Source organism: Scomber scombrus, chromosome 10 (genome assembly GCF_963691925.1).
Source record: "Scomber scombrus chromosome 10, fScoSco1.1, whole genome shotgun sequence".
NCBI classification, from domain to species: Eukaryota; Metazoa; Chordata; class Actinopteri; order Scombriformes; family Scombridae; genus Scomber; species Scomber scombrus.
In genome coordinates, this window is record NC_084979.1 from 19,603,065 (window position 1) to 19,626,154 (window position 23,090).

The 23,090-nt window shown below is 39.2% G+C and overlaps 2 protein-coding genes across 2 annotated transcripts; both read right to left on the reverse strand.

Moving 5' to 3' along the window:
- Nucleotides 1–6,629: 6,629 nt before the first annotated feature.
- slc17a9b (solute carrier family 17 member 9b) lies at nt 6,630–18,270 on the reverse strand. Its single transcript, XM_062427417.1, has 13 exons — nt 17,817–18,270; nt 16,470–16,667; nt 15,758–15,897; nt 14,522–14,621; nt 14,272–14,402; nt 14,043–14,139; nt 13,066–13,162; nt 11,680–11,767; nt 11,517–11,551; nt 11,256–11,371; nt 9,866–9,921; nt 9,688–9,717; nt 6,630–9,310 (listed from the first exon to the last, which is right to left on the reverse strand). The coding sequence occupies exons 1-13, from the start codon at nt 17,948–17,950 to the stop codon at nt 9,132–9,134; spliced, it is 1,401 nt and encodes a 466-aa protein (XP_062283401.1). The 5' UTR covers nt 17,951–18,270; the 3' UTR covers nt 6,630–9,131.
- Nucleotides 18,271–20,221: 1,951 nt separating this feature from the next.
- Nucleotides 20,222–22,840, reverse strand: LOC133987833 (glucose-induced degradation protein 8-B homolog). The gene is made up of 5 exons (XM_062427300.1): nt 22,792–22,840; nt 22,303–22,432; nt 22,005–22,201; nt 21,673–21,870; nt 20,222–21,354 (listed from the first exon to the last, which is right to left on the reverse strand). Exons 2-5 carry the CDS (start codon nt 22,418–22,420, stop codon nt 21,181–21,183), a joined length of 687 nt encoding a protein of 228 aa, XP_062283284.1. The 5' UTR covers nt 22,421–22,432; nt 22,792–22,840; the 3' UTR covers nt 20,222–21,180.
- Between the last annotated feature and the right edge of the window lie 250 nt (nt 22,841–23,090).

Below are 23,090 nucleotides of genomic sequence, written 5' to 3' on the forward strand. Positions count from 1 at the left end.
TGCACTGTTTCATCCAGTCAAACGCCTTAAGCGCTATGTCAACTTGGACATCTGGCCACATAACTGAACCAAAAAAAGTGTGCATGTGTGTGTAGAAGGGTGCATGTTTATGGAGGGTTAGAAGGAGAGATAAAGGTGATACAGTGCATGCTGTTGGACTGAAATATCTAGAGATAAAATTATCAGTGGCATCATTAGTGGCGGAGAACATCGAAGGACCAGGACCAGTGTAGTTTTCTGAGGTGTGTTCTTCGCCCTCCACACCAGGGGAAACAGGTGCCAGTGTTGCTTTCTTCATTGTCTCTTAACTTGTTTTGCTGTTTTCTCACTTGTTTTTCTCACCCCCACCCTCTAGGAATAAGCAACCACAAGTACACATAGAAGTACACGCACACACAAACAAACACGCACAGATGCACTGACAGACACACATTCACGAACACAAGTGTGGCACGGTAACGCATGCATGCTGCCTGCAGACGTTCTGGTCAGAACACTGATTTCTGTCGTTGTGACATCTGAAGGGTGCTACAGCACAGCCAGACACCTGGATACACATGGCATCATTCACTACTGTGTGTCGAAGGGTGTGTGTCTGTGTGTCTGTGTGTCTGTGTGTCTGTGTATGTTTGTGTGCACGTTAGGTGTGCGTTAGGTGTGGGGGAAGGTGCCATAGAAGGCAGCATCTCCTGAGGGTATCTCGTCAGCTTTTCCTGGATGGACCACAAGTTCAGATGCTTGTGGCGATTTTGCATGTCCTTATTGACCTACATGATACAGAATACACATGTACATGTATGTGCTACATACCTGCATGGGAGAACCTACATGTGCACACTGCAAGATTCATGCACTCACGTGGGAGAATGAAGTCATATTCGATCATGCAAATCCTCGCTAACGCTTATGCAGTTTAATTTCCAATTAAATGTTACCTGAACTCTTAGGTAATGAAGGCTGTCAAGAAAAATAAAATGTGTAAAAGACAAATAGTTTCTTTCTGGAAAGGTTACTAAAACCATATCACACAAAGAGATACAATAATTGTCTGTCTCCTCTGTTTTTAAAAAGTTTCTGGTTTATTTAAACTGGATTCGATTTGAACAATTAATTAGCAACAATTGCACATAATCAAAAGACATTTAAAAAATCATGTTGCAACACTTTTTTTTTTCTCAGTCTGTTAATTTTTTGGTTAATAAATAAGGTTAGAAACATACATTTATATAGACATTGATATGTATTTACACATATATCACCATAAACTGCTTTGATCATAATTTAATTAGCATTTATATTTAAAAAAAGACAGCATGGTGTAGTGACTAAATTATGAATAGTGATTTATACTTTTATTTTAAATGTCATTGTTTGCTCATTTTCAACAAATTGTAAAAATGTGTTCAGGTTATGAGTAGCCACTATATATCTGAGCTCTGTAAGCATATTCCTTTTGCACTGTGTTTGTAGCTGGCATGAGAGAGACTGCCTGCAGCTTGTGTGATGGTCTGTGGATATGTGTGGATGTGGAGTGGAGGGGAGGAGGGGGTCTTGTGTGTGCATGTGTACTTAAACCTTAGGCCATGAAAGTGTGTGTGTCTGTATGTGTGCCTCATTATGTTGCATGTGTATGTATCAGTGCGTGTGAGTGCGTGTGTGTGTGTGTGTGTGTGTGTGTGTGTGTGTGTGTGTGTGCGCAGGGGAAGAAAGAGTGTAGGTGAGTGCAGAAGACAAACCTGTCAGTTTCACAGCTGGTTTCTCTGGCTGCAGGGCTCAGGCCGGAGCAGGGTGACACTCAGCATCACAGCACCATAGCACAGGGCCTGGGGTAAACACACCATCATATACTGTAGGATGACGTACACACTCAGTCTTACACAAACATACACACACACTTTGGTTGGTTGCCCTCACCCATAAGACCAAGAGACCAGTGAAACACACCACCTGGGCAAGTCATCATATCTTGTCAAATATATTTTTTTGTGTTCGTTTTGGCTCGATAGAGGTGTGAACAACATCACAGACCAGATTGCCTGGCAATGGACTGACCATCATGTTGTAGGGGAGGGGTGGGGGGAGGTTGAGAGGAACACAGAGTGAAGAGAGAAATAACAAGAGAAAAGTATAATGTAAGATGAGAATGGCTTTCTTGTGAGATGGCTTGTCTCAATGCATCATGAGCCGCAGTTGCTGGATCGGGACTATCATGGCCACTCCTGACGCATTATTGATGATGGAACTTGACGTGGACTATTAGCTGGATGGTCCCATCCCATGTCAAGAAGAGATGGTGTTCCCATCCTTTGGTCTAATTTCGGGACTCACTTCATAGTGGGTTCCCGAGCTGAGTGGGCTCTCTGTGGGGAGAAGAGCCTCAGGCAGTCCTACCCCCTCCCAGTCCCACATCCTCCACCATCCCCAAACATTTCCATCTCCACGAAGATGGGAAGTGATGGCAATTTCTTCAGGCTATTCAGAGATTGTTGGCCTTTTTTTTTTTTTTTAAGATATCTCATAATAAATGCAGTTTACATAGAAAATTCACAACAAGGCAAGACAAAAATTAACACTGAGGTTTGGTTACACATTTGTTCACAATGTGCAATATTGAAGGTGATAATTATGATTCTGTAGTGAGCAACAGAAATCAGGTATATTCAGAAAAACAAACAGCCACATTGTGAATTCTGTTGACATTTTGAGGCGAAAGACCCAAAGTGGATTCAATTATAGAAATAAAGTAAACATGTTGACAAGAGAAATGAAACTACGTTTTGACTGCTGCTGTCAAGGGAGGTTCCCTGTCTAAAGTTTACACAGCAAACGATTATGCTTCAGTGATTCTGCCCTGGATGTGTGTGTGTGTCTGCGTGTGCTTGCGTTTGAATGTGTGCACTCAGTGATCAACTTCTGCTAAATACTAATTACTGAATACTTAGTACGGATGCCCTTTCTATTGGGTCCCTTTAGTATAAACATTCATTATAGCTCTTTTTCTCCTTTGTAGCTCCATCATCATTATTCAACCGCATCCCCCGAGGAGCAAGACAGAGCTGAGGCCGGGGCCGGGGCCGGACCAGGCTGGGGGAGAAAACACTGTAGAACCAGAGCGCCAGGACCTGGGAATGCACACAAGTGATATTTGTGCGCTGAGATCAAAAAGCATTTACCTTTAGATGTTTCCCCGATATGAATATTCAACATCCTTATTGAAATCTAATTTGGGTCTCCTTGTCTCAGGGGTCTTTTCATCAGTGCCCGTTGCCTGAGGCCACTGCTGATTGACAGCCAAACTTTAGTAAAGAGCAAGCAGGAAAAAAGGGGAGATCTGGTGGTGTTGGAGATGTGAGCGGTGTGAAGCTGGGGAGAGCTGGAACAGATGAGTGGAGGGGTACTGAGTGGGGTAGAAGGGGGCGGGGGTGGTTGTAGGGGGGCGATGGGGGGTGGGGTATTTAACCTCCTCACATGCATGCACAAACAGAATGCTGCTGATTAGGAACTATCAGCTAACATAATGAGCAATAAGCAGTTATTTTATATTTTTTCATAATTTTTGGTTTTCTCCCCTGTAAAAAAAACCCCAACACATTCAACTCCCTCTCATCTAAGTTGTTAACATACAGTAACATACAATAACAATAACAGTACTTGTTCTGTTTGCACAGGAAGATTATTTTATATTTCCTGTTTGCATAAATTAGGATAAATCTGCACACTTGCTATATATAGTAAGAGAACGTTTATTTTTGTATGATTCCTGAAATTATTCTTTACCTGATACATCAAGTATTTTTATTAATAAATAATCAACCACATTGGATTTAAAACACAGCAAGGGATGTATCTGCATTCAAAACGGTATACTAAAAATATTTAGGTGGAATAAAGTGACTCATACACTAATATGATAAATGGCAGAGTAAAAATGTTCACATTTAACTAAAACACATTAAATTATTCTTAGGGACTCTCACAACTTCGTAAATGGTATTTCTACACAGCTGTGAGAGCATTTCATTTGTGTCTCCCTTTTATAAAACTAACCATCTGATGCTCCCTGCCAAAGGCGTAGCACCATATTGTTTTCTAAAATTATATTTCTAAACATTTTTGTCTCTGTTTCTGACTAAAGACCTCTGAACTCCATAACCATTCATTTGGCAAAATGAGGGGAAAAAAAACTCTGTACTCTCACTCTGACTGCAGGGGAGAGTTGGTCTGCAATGATGGAGTGCATTTGTGTTTTTCTAGCTTATATAATAACAAGTATGAAAGGCTAAAGACAGCCTGAGCAGCCCCTCTCCTGACGCTGCTTGGAAAACAGAGAACACTTTAAATAAGTATTCAAACAAACATACCTGTAGAGCCTACAGGAGAAGGCGTTACTGCAGTGTTGGCCACAAAAGACTGACAGTGTTGGATATTACTTTGTGTTGTTAAGACAGATATTCCTGTTCCTGGTGGGCTGAATTAATATGGAACAAATGCCATGTGCATGTAAACACACACACACACACACATACACACACACACACACACACACACACACACACACACACACACACACACACACACACACACACACACACACACACACACACACACATGAAACAACGTTGTGCTCATCTGGCCAGTGGGTTGAGCATAGTTTAATGTTATTATTGCGCAGGTGTGGGTCTTGTCCCTCAGGGTTCCATTAAAATGATGCCCCTCTCAATGGCAGCTCCATTTGCTCTTTAGATTTAACTCAGGCCATATGTCTGGCAGGAGGCAAACAGCTGAAGGGGTTTAATTGACAGAAATCAACATATTTGGTTGTGTGTTTGTGTGTTCATGTGTGTGTGTGTGTGTGTGTGTGTGCTGGTGTGCTAATGGCGGATGTGCTTGTGCATCAGGGGGTCCTTTTAAAGGGTCAATTATATATCAGAATAGACTTTAAAAAGAAAACAGGTAACAGAGAAGATACAGAGAGAGATGTTGATAGCTAGGAAAGAAAAAAGAAATCACAACGGAGACTCATGACTTAGCACGACATGCAGGCATATCAGTGTGTGAATATACTGTCCTTCATTTTGGGGCTGACATTCTTGTCCATTTCAGGAACACTGCTGTGTACAGAGAGTTAACTTCATGTTTCATCTAGCTTCACAGAGATGCCGTGTCTGACTGCAGTCAAATCATGTAAAATTACCTCTGTCACAGAGCTGATTTAGGCTCAGGAGGGGACCCAAAACAAATGAGAGCGTATCCACTGCCTGGCCCTCAAACTCAATCAAACCAAGCAGGACAGTGAAATAATGAGATTTAACATACCAAACTATTTCATGTTCTCTTAATAGAAATACTGCTTGGACACATTTAGAAAAATATGTAAGAAGGAGAATTGTAAAAAGTAGTTCTAAGTCGCAAGAGATAACCAAACATTAAGTTAACAGGCGCAGCGCAATTAGCACATAAAACCTGTCAAATGGCCCTCAATATCACAGCCCTCTAAGGAGTGGCAGACTTATAAAGCCTCCTGATCTATTACTACAAAGTGATTAATCCTCCCCACACAATGACCACTCTTAAACTGGGCCTCTATATTATTAGGTAGTCCTATATGGCAGTTTAGCTATGCACTAATTAGCATTCAGATCAGGGACCGGAGAGACAGCCCCTCCACCACAGAGGAAGGACATAGGATGAGATGGCGACACAGTGAAATGTCATTAACTTGATGTTAATTACTAATTAATGGAGCTATTTCATTTACATGTATCTGTGGCTCTCTGATGAGGCCTGCCTTTACTGGGTTACTCTAACCAGCCGACAAGTTGGGGGAGGGTTTATCTCCCTTCTCCTCTACACTACCCTTAGTGTCTCATCTCTGCTAATTAAATAGTGGGCCACTCATCATGATTATGTCTGCTTTTACAACACCATTTTCTGTCAGTGAGAGCACTCCAATAAGTAACTGGCCACCTCTTTAACACCATCGCTGTTTTTCTATGTACAGTACATAGAATTCACTCTGCCACTGACTTCTATCTGACTTGTTACTTTTAGTCACTTGTGACCCCTCCCTTTCTTTTCATTGCCACGCGGCAGCCACAAGCCCCCCGTCTCCATGGCAACCTGAGCCTTTCGGTCCCATGAGAAGGAGTGGGTTGGGTTGACTAGCGTCTGGCCATTCACACGTGGGCAGTGCCAGCTAGCCAACATGGCACACAGCATCCTGCCATATGGTGCCACCACATACGTCCTGCTGGCCCGGACTCGGGATTTGGGCCTGTAGTGAGTCGCCAGTGTGAATGGGACAGAACCTGTTTAACAGCTGATCCAAATGCAGAATGGGCTACAGATGAACAGGCGAAAGGTTCACCTGTATATTGTCCATAGGTGTGGGAAAATGCTCTTTCATGTAATCATGAGTAATATTTAGTGTAAATTCAGGTAAGTAATAATTTCATAAGAGAATACAGAGATTCTACATCACAGAACATGAAAAGTATTTGACTCTGAGGGCTAGATTTAGATAGATGTGCTCTCCTCATTATTAACACTGTGCTGCCTCTCTGTGGCTCTACAGAGAAAATACATGCAGATGCAAGAATTGTTAGTGCAGAACACTGAAACAATCACCAGTGTTGACAAAATATATTTTTATTCAAAGTTAATATACACTTTTAAATACAACATATCTTAAAAGCATTTAACCTACTGCATTTTCTTGCAGTAATGGTTTATTTTATAATACATATCTTACATATTATCAAAAACTCTTTGTCAGAAGGCTTCCAGGAACCTACAGTTAGATATGTTGGTGATCAGAACTCCAGCTATTTATCATGGAAATGTTTTACATTTTGCAGGATGTCAACACACAAGAACAGAAAAAAAGTACAAGCAATGAAGGCAGTTGTAAATAATGCCCACCTGCTAAGGCAAGCCAAACATCTGATGAATGTGGGGTGTTGGTTCCACGAAAAGGGTTGAACATAATTTTAAAGGCTGTACATGGGTCTCATGTACAGTATAGACTTAATTGTGTATACAAAAGGTCAAAGGGCATATGATTTGTGTGTGATCACTAAAATTTAAAGTGACTTTTGGCATCTGATAAAATATTAAATTTAACTCTGTATAGAATTATTTTTCTTTGCAACACACAAAGACAAACAATCTAAATATGATTGATGATATTGATTGAAAAACATATCTTTAATCAAAGGTTTCAATAAATCCCATTAATATCTTATTTTTGCATTCTTGTAACTGACCATGACAATGTAAGGAATGGAGTGGGCATTTCAGAAATCAGGTTTGCACAGACGGAATAGATACAAATCAAAGTGTCTACAGACAATGTCTAAGGAAACATCCCATGAGTGCCTGTATGTGCCTTTGTATGTGAATCACAAGAACAACTGAAACACACACAGTAATAAATAAATGACACTGTGTGATTATGTTGCACACATCTAACAGTTCTCTCATTGCTTCAATCAGGCACAAAAATAATAAATGCATAGATTTGAAGAACAAGTAAGTATCTAAATGTAAAACAGAAACAGTAAAACTGTGCCAAAGCTAAAAGCTACAAACAATCATTACAACATTCGCCCAGAACGATGTTGCTACATTTCCAGTTATAACATTACCCCAAATTGTCTCCACTCCCTCAACTGAACTGCCCCTGAGGTTATTTTAATACTCTTACCTGTCCTGGAACATTCATCATGTCATGTGTGTAACATGTTCAGTATACAGCAAGGCAGAAAAATGGTAAAATTGCCTTGATGACTCAGAGTACAGAGATACTTGCTCAGACAAGTGAATGAACTCTCTCCTGCGCTAACCCTAGCCCTAATCCTTTCTCGGCTGTTGACATCACTCCCTGTCTGGCACTTATTCAACAATGATGCTAAGTCACCAAGGTAATAATATGGACAGGAACGTGCACGTCAGGAAAGAAGAATAAATTAGAAAACTGGACGGGGTTTCTCATACTGCATCACATTTTTCATAACATACTATAATTTTGTTTTTATCTTACCTAAAAAATATTTATTTTTCTGTCAACTTAAAATATTTATTTTCTCAAAAAAAAAACCAAAAAACAACTTTTGAAATCAACCAAGCAAATCAAACCATATAAATATAAAGGTACTCAAAATAATGGAGGTATTTCTATACATGCAATCAAATAAAAGAAAAGTAAAAATATTTTAAAACCTTTGGTCTTCCTACTTGAAACATATTCTTTGAGACAACAAACAGGGAGAACGCACTCAGTAAAAGCCTTGTTGCATAAAGCTTTCCATGACCTCTTCCGCCCCCTCTGAACTATAATGATAAGATGAGCTTGTAACCATGGAGATGGGGACTATTGAAGGTAAATCGTACAGGACATTAGAGTGCCTGCCAAGTAATTAGTGGCTGCGTAATGAGGTGTCACTCAGGCAGTTCTCTCTGTGATGGGTGAGTGGGGCATACTAATAAAAGACTTAAGTAAGAGAGGCTGGTCTCTCCCTGCGTCACCTACGAGTGCCCCCTTTGCCTCCCCCATCCCCGCAGGGTAGGAACACACCACCTTGACTGTCACAGCTGTCAAGGAGCTTCTGAGAACCATCCGTCACTCTCAGAGCTCCTCTTACACACAAAAAAACACCAAAACAGTAACACACAGCTTTCAGATAACAATTTCTAACTTTTCTCGTCCTTAGTAGCACATTCTGTAAGAAATAACAAGCGTAAACAGTAAACCAGGAACTGTTAAACCACCACATACTGCACAAGGTACTGGAGGTATCTTTACTGGTCCACATCATCCATGAACTGACAGAGAACCCTTTAATGGAGCTATGTTCCTTTAGGAATCAAAGCTTTAGTTTCACAAGCTTTTTCTATAACATTGTGCAGAGGGTTTTCTGCGGTGTGCTTTACAGTAACTGTTACAGTACTTCCTCAACCATACACAGAGCCAATCAAAGTTTCCCAGATCTTGTATGTATGCAGGTTTTATCAGCTGATCACTTGATATCCATCGGCTAGTTCTCCAATGTGGATAATGTCCTAGCCGCTGGTTGCCCAAGGTCGCTCCTCCATTAGGTAATAGCACTCTGGTCCTGCCAATGACTAATGATTTAGATGTGGATGTTGTGGTGGCGGATCTTACTAGAGTCAATGTCGACCCGGCGGGCCTCAGCAAAGGCCAGGAAGGTGCAGAGACCCAGCAGATTAACGGTGGTGATGAGGGCAAACACAGACGCCCACGAGCCTGTGGTCTCGATGAGATACCCCGAGAAATACACCATTAGGACCCCTGCACAGGAACACAACATGTCAACATAAATAGTATATTATCCAAAAAGTATAAACAAAGGACACACTATCTTCCATGTGATAGTTTAGTTCAGTTTTCCACAGAGAAAATGTCCGAGTACATGCCACCTCCCTCACTGTCTGTCATCCCTGTTTTATTCATCTGACACAAACTCCATTATGCCTCCTTGATGAAATATGCATGGCACATAGGAGCCATGAAACATGACTGACAGGAGACACATCAGCTCAAAGTCTGAATTTTATAGAAGTGGATTAATTATTTCACTTAATAGAGAAAAAAATTGGAACTGCTGGTGAAAGATTCATCACAGATTTTTGTTTTCAGTGTCGCTGTCTAAAATTACAGGAACTCACCTGAGAAAGCACCGCATGTATTCATAACACCTGTAGAAGAAATGTGGATACACACATGTAAAATGTATGAATTCATAAAAATTTCACCTGTCGATTACAAAATTATCTGTTATGTCATCGAAAAAAGATTTTGTATTAAAAAGTTGTCAGAAATGTTGGTATTATTCTTTAAACTTACCAAATAAAGCTCCAGCACAGGATGGAGCAAGATCTTGAACATTTACAGATACACCACTGTAGAAGAAATATGCACCATTAGCCATTTCATCAGCAAAACTGACTCAACATGTGTTTCTAAGAACTAATAACCAACTTGACAAATCTATTTATTATAAATTATTAGAAACACACGAAAAAAAGAGAAAATAGATGCCTGTGTTAAGGAAAATGTACTACTTTAATGCAGCCTTTAAAACTAGGAAAAGGAAAAAAAGTATGCCATATCACAATATTAAAATATCCAAAATCTAAGATGATATCTAGTTTCATGTCATGATATCCCTAATTTACAGTATGAATTAGTGTCTGCAATCACAGATTCATTGTATAATATTAACATAATATTATAATAAAACACTACTAATGTTATATTATTAAATCCCATTATAAATATGGTATGTCACAGAAGTAAAGAATGTCCCCTAATATATCTCTGGAATTTCTATATTTAGGAAAAAATATCCAAAATCTGAAGAAAGGAGCAAAATGTAAAAACTATATATAAATGTAAACTACAAGAAAAAAAGAACCTTGACAGGAAAACACATTATAAGATCATACAGTATGAAGGAGGTCATTAGTTCACACTGCACACAGCAGAGCTGATGCTTCCTCATACTTGTGGTCATGTTATCTGATTGTTTGATTCTGCCACAGCAACGCTCCACCCTATATTGTTCACCCACTCTTTTGTAGTATGCACTCATTTGTTTTGGCATTGAGTGAAGCATATATACTCACAGATAAAGAATACATCTGGTGTATTGTATTTTTATTGTTGACAAATCCCATGAAAAGACCAAAACCAGTATTTAATTTATCCCGCTTACAATTATTGTTTATACAGCCATGGCTTGACATAGCTTTTGACACTGTGATAAAGCTCCATTGTTGCAAAAGACTATTAAAAACACATAAACTATCCACACTGTTGTACTGGGTGATATGTTCCTTCATTAGTACAAACAGATGTGTATTAATCTGATGTCCAACAAATCAAATAAATTAACTATTTACTTTACTTATTTGAATCATGTTTACTAAAAACTATAGTGCTCATTGTGTTTTAGGAGATTGCTTGGCCTTTTTAAGAGTTTAAGTACATACTTTTTACTTCTAACAGGCCTCACCTTTTCCAGAACAAATGATGGGAGCGTCAAACAGCTGACTAAATTCTCTGGCAGCAGGCCTAACATAAGTTGGGGCACTGCCAATTTGCCCTGGAAAAGCTCGGTGGTGAGTCAAATACAGGTTTTTTGGACTAGTTACGAATGGTATCACCAAAAGGGAGAATATGAAACAAAGCCAGAGTCAGAGATAGAGTGTGAGGACATTGTGGCTGCCAGTACCTGTGACTGAAGGTGGTGAGGCCCATGGTGGCAGACACAAATGCTACAGCTGAGGGGAAGGTGGTGGTACCACACAGAAGAAGGGTGAACACACTGGAAACCCCCATGGAAAAAAACTAAGAAAGAGATGAATGCACACAAAAAACACAGGTCAATATGTTACAGAATGTATTGTGTACAAGTTAATGAAAGACAATGAAAGAGTACATTATTACATTGTGGACTGAATGGAATAAAATCCAAACTGAGACTATACTATACCTGCATCAACTTCCTCACTGAAGCTGTATCGAATCCTGTTGGTATGAGGAGACAAAGTGGGACAGGCAATTACACTGCTGCTTTTTCCAAAAACAAACTGCACTTGGAAATGTGCTCTGAAGGTGCCCTTAGGAAGTTGTGAGGAGAGGTTTGTCTGCTCTACCTTGACTGATGAGGTGGTCAGACAGGCAGCCACTGAAGAGGGATGAGGGAATGGCCACCAACCAGGGAATGACATTGAACACCCAACCCTGGAGGGAAATATTTTCAGTTAATGAACTTGATCAGGAACAGAAGGGAACATAAAGTGTTTCATTGTTCGTTTGCAGTGTGTTTGATAGTTGGTGTTCAGTTGTTGTTTATGGCAATGTCAGTTGATCTATCACTTTGGCCCTGTTTAGCTCAACTACTAGTGGTTGGATTGCCATGAAAGTTTGTAGTGACACTCCTACGGATGAATCCTACTGTTGTTGTTTTTTATCTAACTATTGCAATTTGTCAAGTTCTTTGGTTTGTGACTAAATGTGTAGATTTATTTTTAACTTTGGTATGTCTGGTATTTGCTCTCTGTCACTCTTTTCTCTCTCATATGCACATGTGCTTGCACACATACACACATAAAGAACCTGACTGATTAGGAATGTAACTGGACCTGTACCATAATTTTTTCTTTGATTCTTACTTCTTTTTTTTTTTAACACTGTGGTTCTTCATTAATTTGCTTTTGTGAGGAATTTTCACTAAAAGTAACACAGTTGTTTAATTAAACAGCATGTCTGAGCAACAATCTCAAATTAGCTAACTACACCTAAAGCCTGAAATTAAATAGAATATCAAATGATCAAAGTATTGTCCAGTGAAGTTGTTTTCAATTCTGTGATGAATGTTTAAACTATGAAAACTAACAGCCTCAGTTTCTCCAACTCTTCGACTCCAGTTTCTCCACCTCATCGACTCCACTACTGATGCTACTGCTAGTCAACAGTGCGTACAGCTTAAAGTTGAGGGGTGCCAGATCATCACGTCAGTATACCCCACATATCCTGCTCTTTTGTGCTTTATAATAATAAAGCACTTTTTGCAGAAAACACACACACCTGGAAACTCTGCAGAGATATTACTGTTAATATTTCCTGGCATTAAAGCAGATAGATTGTTTAAGATTGGTAAAAATATTGGTAGGGACAATCCAGCAACACCTTGATATTGGTAGGGACATGCCATTTCTGTCCATATCTTGTTTGTGACCTAATACCTGGGAGAAAAAATGCTCACCAGCCTCAGCTGTGCTATGTCTTTAGAGCCAATAAGCACACGTTAGAATGCAAACACATTGATCTAAGATGGTGAATACGGTAAAACATTATACCTGCTAAACATCAGCATGTTAGCATTGCCACAATGAGCACATATGCTTGCTGATATTAGACTCTTGTGGAGAAGGCCAGTCCTGCTTTTAATGCTTGTGGCTTTTTGCTTTAATTAATTTTCCTGTAATTCAGAGGTCAAATATTTGATCAACAGGAGGATGAAAAGGTGACTTGGGTACCTTGGCGTCAGGGAAAGTGTCTTTAAAGAATGTTGGCAGCCACGACAACAGAGTGAAGAAGGTGCTTGCTGTGCAAAGGTGTGTAACAATCACAGCACTTGATGGGAAATTAAAAGAGAGAGACAAACAGACAACGTAAGTACATTATAACTATTTTTAAACCTACTGTGTAAGAATACAAAAGGTTGCTCAGTGTTGTTGAGAAAGAGAGTGTTTCATTTCTTTGAGCTATGTCTCTTAATTTGGCCGTAGCAAAAGTTGTCCTCCTTGCTATCAGTGATTTCCTTTCTAAATCATATCCGTGTTAAGGCAAGCAGGATGTGGATGAAAGCATCAGGAGTTTGAGAATATTTTAGTCTACAGCCAACAAACTATCATCCAATCTGTTAGCCTCAAGGTATATCAAATACTGTAAATCAAATAAAACCACAGAGGTTCTCCCTGTCACTGGAAATGGAGCATATCAGTTGCGGTACAGTATATAAATATCTAGGCCACAGGGAGCAACTGGAAGGACATGGAAGAACTCAATATCAGAGACATTAAGAGACAGCTGAGGCAACCAGAGACCAGCTATTCTTAAATCTGGTACATGTAACACTGGAGTCTACAGAAGGAGGCTGAACTACAGAAATCTCTTCAATAAGTTAAGATCTGTCAAAACTGAGATATGTTTAATACATTTCCAAAATCTTTCATTTAAAATTCTTCTTCTGAGTTTTCAGATCCCCCATCCCATCTTCCCCTAGTTGCAAAATACATAAAATAAGATTGAATTTCAGAATTGGGACTATAGTATAACTTACTGGCTCGAGCTTTGTAATAAGGACAGTATAACAGCTACTCCTTCATTTGAATATGACAACTGACAATATAGGCAAATGAGCAACACAAAGCACAAAATGCACGCACAAACACACATATTTGCACATACTCTCACACCCACACGCATGCCCATTCCTTTATCTTTGTCTCACCAGACTGCAGGTTGTTTCAATAGACGTAACCAATGTCTTTTGGTCAGTTTGGACTGGGGCCCACCACTTCCCAGGGACTCTAGCGTGATGATAGGCCCTGCAAGCACAAATGAACACAGACACGTGGGTATACAAGAGGACACTGACTCCAGTTATACAAATAAGCAGCCACAAGATAGGAGCATGCAACAACACTACTTATACTGTCCACTCGACAGGGTCCACTTGCCTTCTCCTTTGAGTAGATATTTCCACATGCAGTAGGCCCACAGGACTGAGAGCACACCAGACACATAGAAAACACTCTCCCAGCCATACAGGTCCAGCATGAGGGAGCCAGCCCCTCCGATCACCAGGGTGCTGTAACAAAAAGGTCACAACAAGACTTGACAAGTCACACAACAAGATATTTCAACATCATAATAACAGAGAAAACACTTTCCCACCATTCCCAGTTCATTACATAAGACTTGACTCACCCCAGGTAGGAGCCACTACCCACAGTGCTCATGAGGAAACCTCTCTCACTCTCCACCACCTTTTGAGAGCAAAGGCTCGCCAGTGAAGGGTAATGAACTCCTAAAATCAAGACAAAGAAGCATACATGATTAATGTTAAGAGAGAAATGACAAAACGAATCAAAAGAGGCAAGTTGAGTATATGTTTCCTTACTCCATTACATAAAAACAAACATATACACTTGGGGGAAAATATTTTTTTTTAGCAATAGGGCAAATAATTTGGCAGGAGCTGAATTGTTTAAATTCCACTAAACACTCCTTAATCACCTCCACCTATGAAGAATATTAACTTTTGTTTTAAATTAAAATAACCAAATGACAAAGAAAAGATGTTGCTATTTATATGTCATATAGTTACACTAAACTAAGTTATATAGCATATTTTCCCATTCATATAGTTATATAAGTTAGACTCAATCAGACATCCATTTTGTCTTTAAATAAAATACTAATTTAAATATAAATGCTTGGCCTGTGTTACCACCTAAAATCTGTACATTTACCAACGCAGACACATCTGCTGATTGAAGTGACAAAGAGCTGGAATTTCCTGATGTGACCAAACATAAAATATGGAAATGTTGTAATATGATGGTTCAATGTTAATTTGTAATGTGGATTACTTCAAATCGGATCAGTTTGAATTCTTAAAGGACCTTTAACTGGTTTTATATAAGAATTCAGTACAAAGCAACAAAGATAAACCTGCACAATTGACTTAAGACTTTAACCAGCATGCTTTTATGTTTGTCTGTATCTTATTCCCTGACACAGACAGCAAACTGGTGCATAGGAAACAAAGCAGTGTGGGAATTGACACAGCATCCAAATTATTTTGTGTTAATACGTGGTATAACAAGATGTCCTGCTCCCTTTACGCAGAAGGTGCACGGTAGTTTGTATGGAGCAAGCAGATCTAAGATACTGTATCTTAAGCGACAGGATCATTTTATGAGTTTATAGTGATAAGTGTGATTTTCTTATCAAATCTGGCAGCTACTGGGAGCCAGACACTAAGAAGCAGACTTTTTAAATATGTTGAATAAATATGTCCTTGAAATAAGTAAAAAATAGTTTTCCCAAGGTCTGGAATGAGATTTTAAAAAAGCCTTAAGAGAAATACGTTTCACCTCAGTGACTTAATCTAAAGTTATGAATACATTTTGCACACTTTTCAGAAAGCTGTCCTCTCACCTTGCAACAGGCCCATGAGGAAGCGGGCCAGAGTCATAGAAAGGATTGGCTGGGAGCAGAAATGTGCCAAGACGGGTGTGAAGGCTGTCATCGACCCCCAGGCTGCTGCAGATAGAAGGAGGACCTTCTCTCCACCCACCCTGGAAACACACAATACAGGATGTCCTGGATTAAACTTCTGAATGATCAGACAGCTGCTTACGTCACCTAAAGGTTATGATGTCTTGGATGACTTGTTAGCCTTTGAAAATGAGATGTGTAATTCTGTTAGAAAAATAAATCTGATAAAAGTATCACTGAAATTAGACACTATGGAAGTTAAAGTTAAATGATTTTTGATACATCTACAGACAAATTTTGATCAAAACTCTTCAAACACATAAGCAGCCTATCTGTTTATGACACTGTGAGCTTCCAAGAGTTAACGACATGATAATACAAAGGGAACATGTAGTTTTATTAGCCACCCTATCTATCCACACTGAGCAAACAAAGCTGCGCTATTTGCATCAGTGCCTGTAATGTTTCTGCAAATGACAGTCGACAGTCCAGGAAGGAAAAACAGGTGTTATCGAAGACAAGCTGACTGTTAATCGAAGACTAGTGTCACAGCACTGATAACACAGTGCTGCAGACACAACTCAATTCAGTGTCTTCACACCATTGTTATCTCCCAGCATGACCACAGTTTGAGCTCAAAGGAGCTACCCACCGGTCACTGACGTATCCCCCGAGCACCTGGGTGAAGCAGTAGCCCCAGAAGAAGCTGCCCAGAACCATGCCGGACTCCCTCTTACTCCATTTGAACTGCTCTGACATACTGACGGCGCAGATGGGCATCGCCACACGGGCACAGTAGAGGAGACATGTCCCGAGCAGTAGCACCACTGTCCATACCCTCGCCACTGGCCTGCATGGGAGGGAAGAGGAATGGATTGAAGTTAAACATAGAAATATTTGGGGACTTACAAAGAGTTTTCAAAGATGTGGGAGGAAATTACAGCATAACTCCTCTTAATAAGACATGAGCTTCCCTGAAAACATGATTGGTGAAATTTTGTGGGGTCTATATATAGATATTTATATCTATGTATTTGCAATAGGCTATTTTTGCCATGCATTTCTATTTTTCTGTATCTTCATTATCATGGATCATGTGTAAAATTAGGCTTTTAATAATGTATGAGTCATGGATGAGGGTGATTCATCACTAATTCACTTTAATAAAAACACCAGCATGCTATTCTTGCTATCAACATCAAAGTGTGGCAGCACGCTGGGATAAACTTCTCTCCTCTCTGATAAAGAAAGGACGCTCCCCTGAAAGAAATGGCACAGTTCACACGCTGAATGTAACTACATTGGGCACAGGCTAAAATGGCTTCATTAAAGTGACAATAAGAGTTATTACATTGTTGTAGTTTAGAGCAGTGGCTTTTAAACTTTTTCACATAAAGGACCTTTAAACTGACACAAATTAGACACCCTATTGATAAGACCTTGTCCCAGGGTCCCCTGTATGATAAGATTTCTGCCTTTTTATTGCAGAAAGTGTATGTGAAAGTGTACGCGCAAAATAGTCAAACATTCTGTCATTGTGTTACTTATGGATGGAATTAGGCTATAGTTAAAATTTGACAGTCAATGTTTTAGCAAATACCCACCAAAAGAAAGAAAATTAACTGAAGAGGATGGTGTCACAACACTATATTTAAAAAAAATATTAATTAATGTCTCGTGAAGGAAGTATGATTTACTTCCTCATTTACAAACCAGTTGAGGTATGGGGGCATGAAAAGGCACATTATATGGACCCATTAAGCGAATGACACGTGTCATATTGCACTAAGTACCATAGAAGCACTTTAATGACCAAATCTCAGATATGCTTAAAGTCCTGCTACAAGGCCTTTTAAAACAAGAGTTACTGAGAAATATAGATTTATAAACAGCTACCAGGTTATCTCTGGGAGCTTTAGGAGATAATTGATAACAGGACTGCTGAGACATTAAATCAATTATCACTGTTGAATGTCTCTGTCAGCAATTGAAATGTTACCTCGACCAGTTGGTGTTGTGTTCAGGCCACTTCTTATGACAACCAGGCACTCCGATCTTGTCAGACGGATGGTTTTCCTTGTGACAGACCAAATCTGGACTATAGTTCTTGCCATATTTTTGAATTACTGCCATTCAACGCGAGGTAACAGCAGCCTCCTTTCAACCGCTTCGGCTATTTGACTTTCGGTCTATTTCCTGGTCGATCAGACAGAAAAGTAAACGCTGAGGGAGAAGATAAAACAAACAGAGAAACCTTGTTTTCTGCAAACTGTCTCCAGATTTAAAACCACATCCTGAGAAAACTGGACTAACAAGATCACAAGCGATGGACACGGAACTGAGCTGGAGGAGGGAGTCTTGTTTTTCCTGGTGCCCCGAGGAGGAGTAATCCACGTGTCAGTTTTTCTCTACAGCCTCCTCCTCCTCCTGCAACCCGCACAGCCACGCAATTCTTCGTGTGATCGGTAGGGTTAATCAGGAAGTGATTTAGTATGTTTCTGAACCGACTTCAACTGTCTTGTCAGCTGATTTATCCTTTACAGCATCATCCAAAACGCCGGAGAAGTGCCTCTGGCTCCGGTCCCTCTCATGACGGTGCAGTTTACTGATGTGACTGTGGGAGCATCATTAGAGCACCAGGATGTATACTCTCCTCCCTGACCTGTCCTTGCAGCCTGATGATGAAGACGCGATGGTGCCAGTGCTCAGACGCTGCTGTCAGGCTGCGGGGCAGAGATAATGCGCAGTGCCTACAAGGTGGTTTGAATGGTGCCTCTGCCCCTGTATACATGAGTTAGCAGAGCAGAGCTGTCGTTATGTAAGAGTCTGCATTCAGCACAACTTTTAGCTGCTGCTGATGGAAGAAGTACTGAGTTCAATTCAAAGGCGTGTGAAACAGATGTTTACACTGCCAAAGCAAGTGTGAAATAGAAACAACAACAAACAAATGTACATACATGTGATTTTGCTGTTAGTAATAAACCTATATTCAGATAAGTGGCAAAATGTGAATGCAAATAAGTGAGGACTGGAAAAAAAAACTGCACCGTTTTTTTGTTTTAAACGAATAATGAATGAAAAACATCCTTTAATCAAGTTGAAATACTCCATTACAATATATTCCATTACAAGTAATACATTGTAATAACGTTTAATGAAATAAATTAGAGCAGTAAAATGTACTTTTTGATGCTAAAGATAAATTAATAGTGATGTGGTATAATAAGTACTTTTCCTCAAGTACAACTACATTACTATAAAACCCACTGCACCTATATACTTTAGTCTAAATACAGTTTGCAATAAATTTCATTCATACTGTATATTTAAACATCTGTACACTGAACATAACCACCTGCTATGTATATTAAACGTCACTTTTTTTTACCATTCAAAATGTATACTCAGTGGTTGCTTGACTTCCTGGCTCTATTTGTATCTTTACAGCTCACAGAAACAGGTTTGCCTGCATATCAACATTCCTTGTATACTTTTCTGAAGATTGCTATTGTTTTGTGTTGTATGTGTTGTGTTGTAATACGTTGAACAAGTCTATTTCCTCATAATTGTGAACATACCTGGCCAATAAAGATGATTCTGAATCTGACATTACAATTCAGAGTAAATATTACACTTTTTACTCTACATTTATTTAACAGCGTAAGTCAACAGATTTGAAATTTACACATGAAATATGCCAAGATGTTATGAAATAGTATGTTCCCCTTTGGTATATAAAATTATTAAAATAAGTTCCATATCAGCCAACCTCAACTGTAAAAATGATTTTCATATATTGATGTATCAGTAATAACAATCCAATAATTTACAGGCAATGTATTCTGTCATATGTGTACTTTTACTTTTGACACTGAAGTACATTTAGCTGGTAATACTTACATGTAGTTATACTTAAGTGACAATGTCAATGCAGGAATTCAAATTTTATTTTGAGTATTTTTATATTGCAGTATTGCTACTTCAACTGAAGTGAAGGATCTGAACATTTCCTCCACCACCACTCATTCAACAGAATGTCTTCTATCAGTGTGTATATATTATTATTGTTACTGATACATTAACATGCATGCAGAATTTTATTGTATTTGGTTATTGTAGAGCAACTGAGGTAATTAGGCAGTTAAATCTGTATCAATGCATCATACAAGCTGATTATATTGTATTCAAAATATTCATCAGTAAGGTAACTACTAGCTGTTGTAAGTAGCTGTCAGCCAGATGTAGTGGTGTCAAATGTAGTGAAGTATTAAGTACCATGAAATAGAAACACTCAAGTTCAAGTACCATACATTTGTACTTTACTCAAGTAAATGTAAAGAATTATTTCCCACCTCTGCTGCTGTACAGTACCATTTTTAAATGTCCAGAATTAAAAAAACAATCCAAGCTTAAATGTCCTTTATTACTTGCCCAGTTTTAAAATTCACTTTTATTGCAAAATAATATTCCAGCAAAAAAAGCACATCAAATTTCGCAAAAGAGCTACTCATTCCATAAATAATCCATCTGTAAAAGTGTCTCCATGTCTGTGGACACAGATTTATCCATTCACATCTTTTAATATCATGTGTGATATTTTACAACTGTATGAAACTGAGGCTGCCTTTAAGCTTGCACAGTCCGCTGCAAAGTTTTGAGCTTTCCAGGAATTTTGCCTTGTCCCATGTGTTAATTACTACCGTCATGTATAACCTAAAAGTGTATCTTTTCTTTGTTAATATCACTGTATGCATCTTTTGTAATGTTTCAAGCCATAATGTGGTAAGAATCTAAAACGGAATTTACAGTCACAGTAGTTTGAAACATCCCAAGTATTTTGTTTTGGCTATTCCCGTCACAGAGACTACTAACTGAAAGACTACTACATGAAATGTGTATGTTTTTATAAGGTAAAGTATATGTTTATTTGAGGCAGTGCACACTGAGCCAATCATTCTCCCTGAACATCAAACTTAGCTCTTTCTAAGTGGTCACACACAGAAAGTGACAGCCTAATTTAGGCTTTATTCACACCCTCATATGCCAACTTTCCCTGCCAACAGACAGAAAAACTAGTGTAACTGAAATATGCAAAAGAAAAGAAAATATACTAATTTTACATAAACAAATATGTAAATTATAATACCATGTCAAATAATCGTCTGCATGTTAATTTAGTAAGAGTGGTCATTTTGAAATGCCATCAATCCAGTTTACACATTCTAAGTTATTAAAGTATCAAAAAGCAACCCTTACAAAAAAAGAAAAGGTTGTACTGTATATGAGTCAGTTTTTTGGGGTATAAATAGATAAAGGAAATGTGTCCATTTTGTTATGTTCTGGTATGTTTTCACTCAGGGTCCTTATTTTGGGTCTTCAATAGTTCCCTTGCTGAGGTCTGTCATTTTGGGATACTTCACTTTCTTTTGGTCCAGTTCGTTTTGAGCCCACAGCAGTAGCTTCAGGAGCTTGGCCAGCTTGGGTGTTGACTCTCTGTTTTCATAGTCTAGCACAGACTGGTTCACTTCACTCCATATCTGAAAGGCAAAGAAAAAGTTGTTCTGTTATTGCTTTTTTTAAACATTGATTACTGAACAGTGGATAATAGATAATCTCCCCAATTAATTTGCTATACAATGAGTAATGATATGTAGGTCCCACCCCAAAACAAATCATGGAATTCATGTGTAATTCATTTGAATATTAAAAACTAACAATCACTGTGCTAATACTATACAAAACTACTTTTACAGTTTAGTGTAGGATGATCATCTCCAAGTGGTAAGCTATTTAAACTGATCTCTTTCATCTAAGATAAGAGACAAGTGCAAGACCAGTATATACTTTGACCCTACCTTTTGTCTCTGCATCATATTGAGCAGATCTCCAAAAGGTGACTCCTCAGGGTTGTCAAATGCCAGCAGGGCCAATGTCCTCTCCATCTCTGTCAGACATTCTCGGCTCTCCTCCCCCTGCTCTGCCAACTGCGACTGGGCAAATTCAAGTGCAGCTTCGGTCTCCCTCAAACGAATCAGCTCAATCAGATGCTGCTGCTGCAAACACAAATGCCACGGGTGCAATAGGAAGTGACAACAGCACAGAGTGTTAAGACATGCAGTACAAATGCACAGGACATATGCTGCAATAGGTACAAGTGGTGAATGATAAGCGTGTTGTTTTATTTTACCTGTAGGTGAAAGTAGAGGTAACGGTTAGTATCCAGCAGTTCTGGATGCAGACTGTTGATGAGTGCAATAGCATCCTGGATCTGTCCCTTCAGGATCATCTCTCTGATCTTAATTCTTTCATCGAGGGAATCCAAGTCTACACTGGGCTCTATACCAGACTCCATCCTGAACTTCTCAGCTGCCTCCTTGAAGCCCTCTGTTGAGCAGAAACCAAAGTGAAAACCCTGCACACACACCATTGATCTTCACACACAGCTGAAATGAAACTTTGAGCACAAAAGAAAATCTGTACTTCACCTGTCACCAAGTAGTTCATGATGAGCCTGTTCATATCAGCTCTCTGAATGTGGACATTGTTGAGTTTATCCATCCACTCTTCCCTCGTTATGTCGTCCGGCTTCTCTGCATAACTCATTATGATAGTATCCTGAAGAAAAAATGGGATGTTTATGTTGTGAGTGATGTGTAATGACAGAATAACATCTCAGACACGAAGAATACTGAACTCAACACACAATTATTTAACGTTATAACTGTTTTAGTAATTTGCTCTTCATGTTTGACGGCACCGGAAACACACAATCACAACAGTTTGGGCCTTTCATGAAAACACAACATTCAAGCCTGACTTTCATCAACACGGATCAAAACAAAGACAACTTCCGCCTTTTGGCGCATTTATATTGCACACAGACTACCGGAACGAGTGCTTTTTTATTTTATTATCCTACATCAATGTGTATTAATAGTCATATGTAAAGATAATGGTTAATGTATTCACAATACCTGAAAATGTTGTCGCTACTTCCCAGCAGTAGCTAGCTAGCTAGCGACGGGGGAGGCTCTTCTTCTTCTTCGGCCTTGTTTCCGGTACAGTCAACACTGCGTGGTGCTGCTGCCTCCTACAGTAAGTTTACCGTACCTACACATCCAAAATACTCACACTGGTTACATTTTCTTTTTTCTATCATCGCTTCAACCAGTTTAGACCCTGTGTAGGGGTGCTCAGGCACTCCTAAATTTGATCTCAGCACCCCTAAAAATAAATAAATAATCATTGCATTTTTTTCTCCTAAAAATTATTT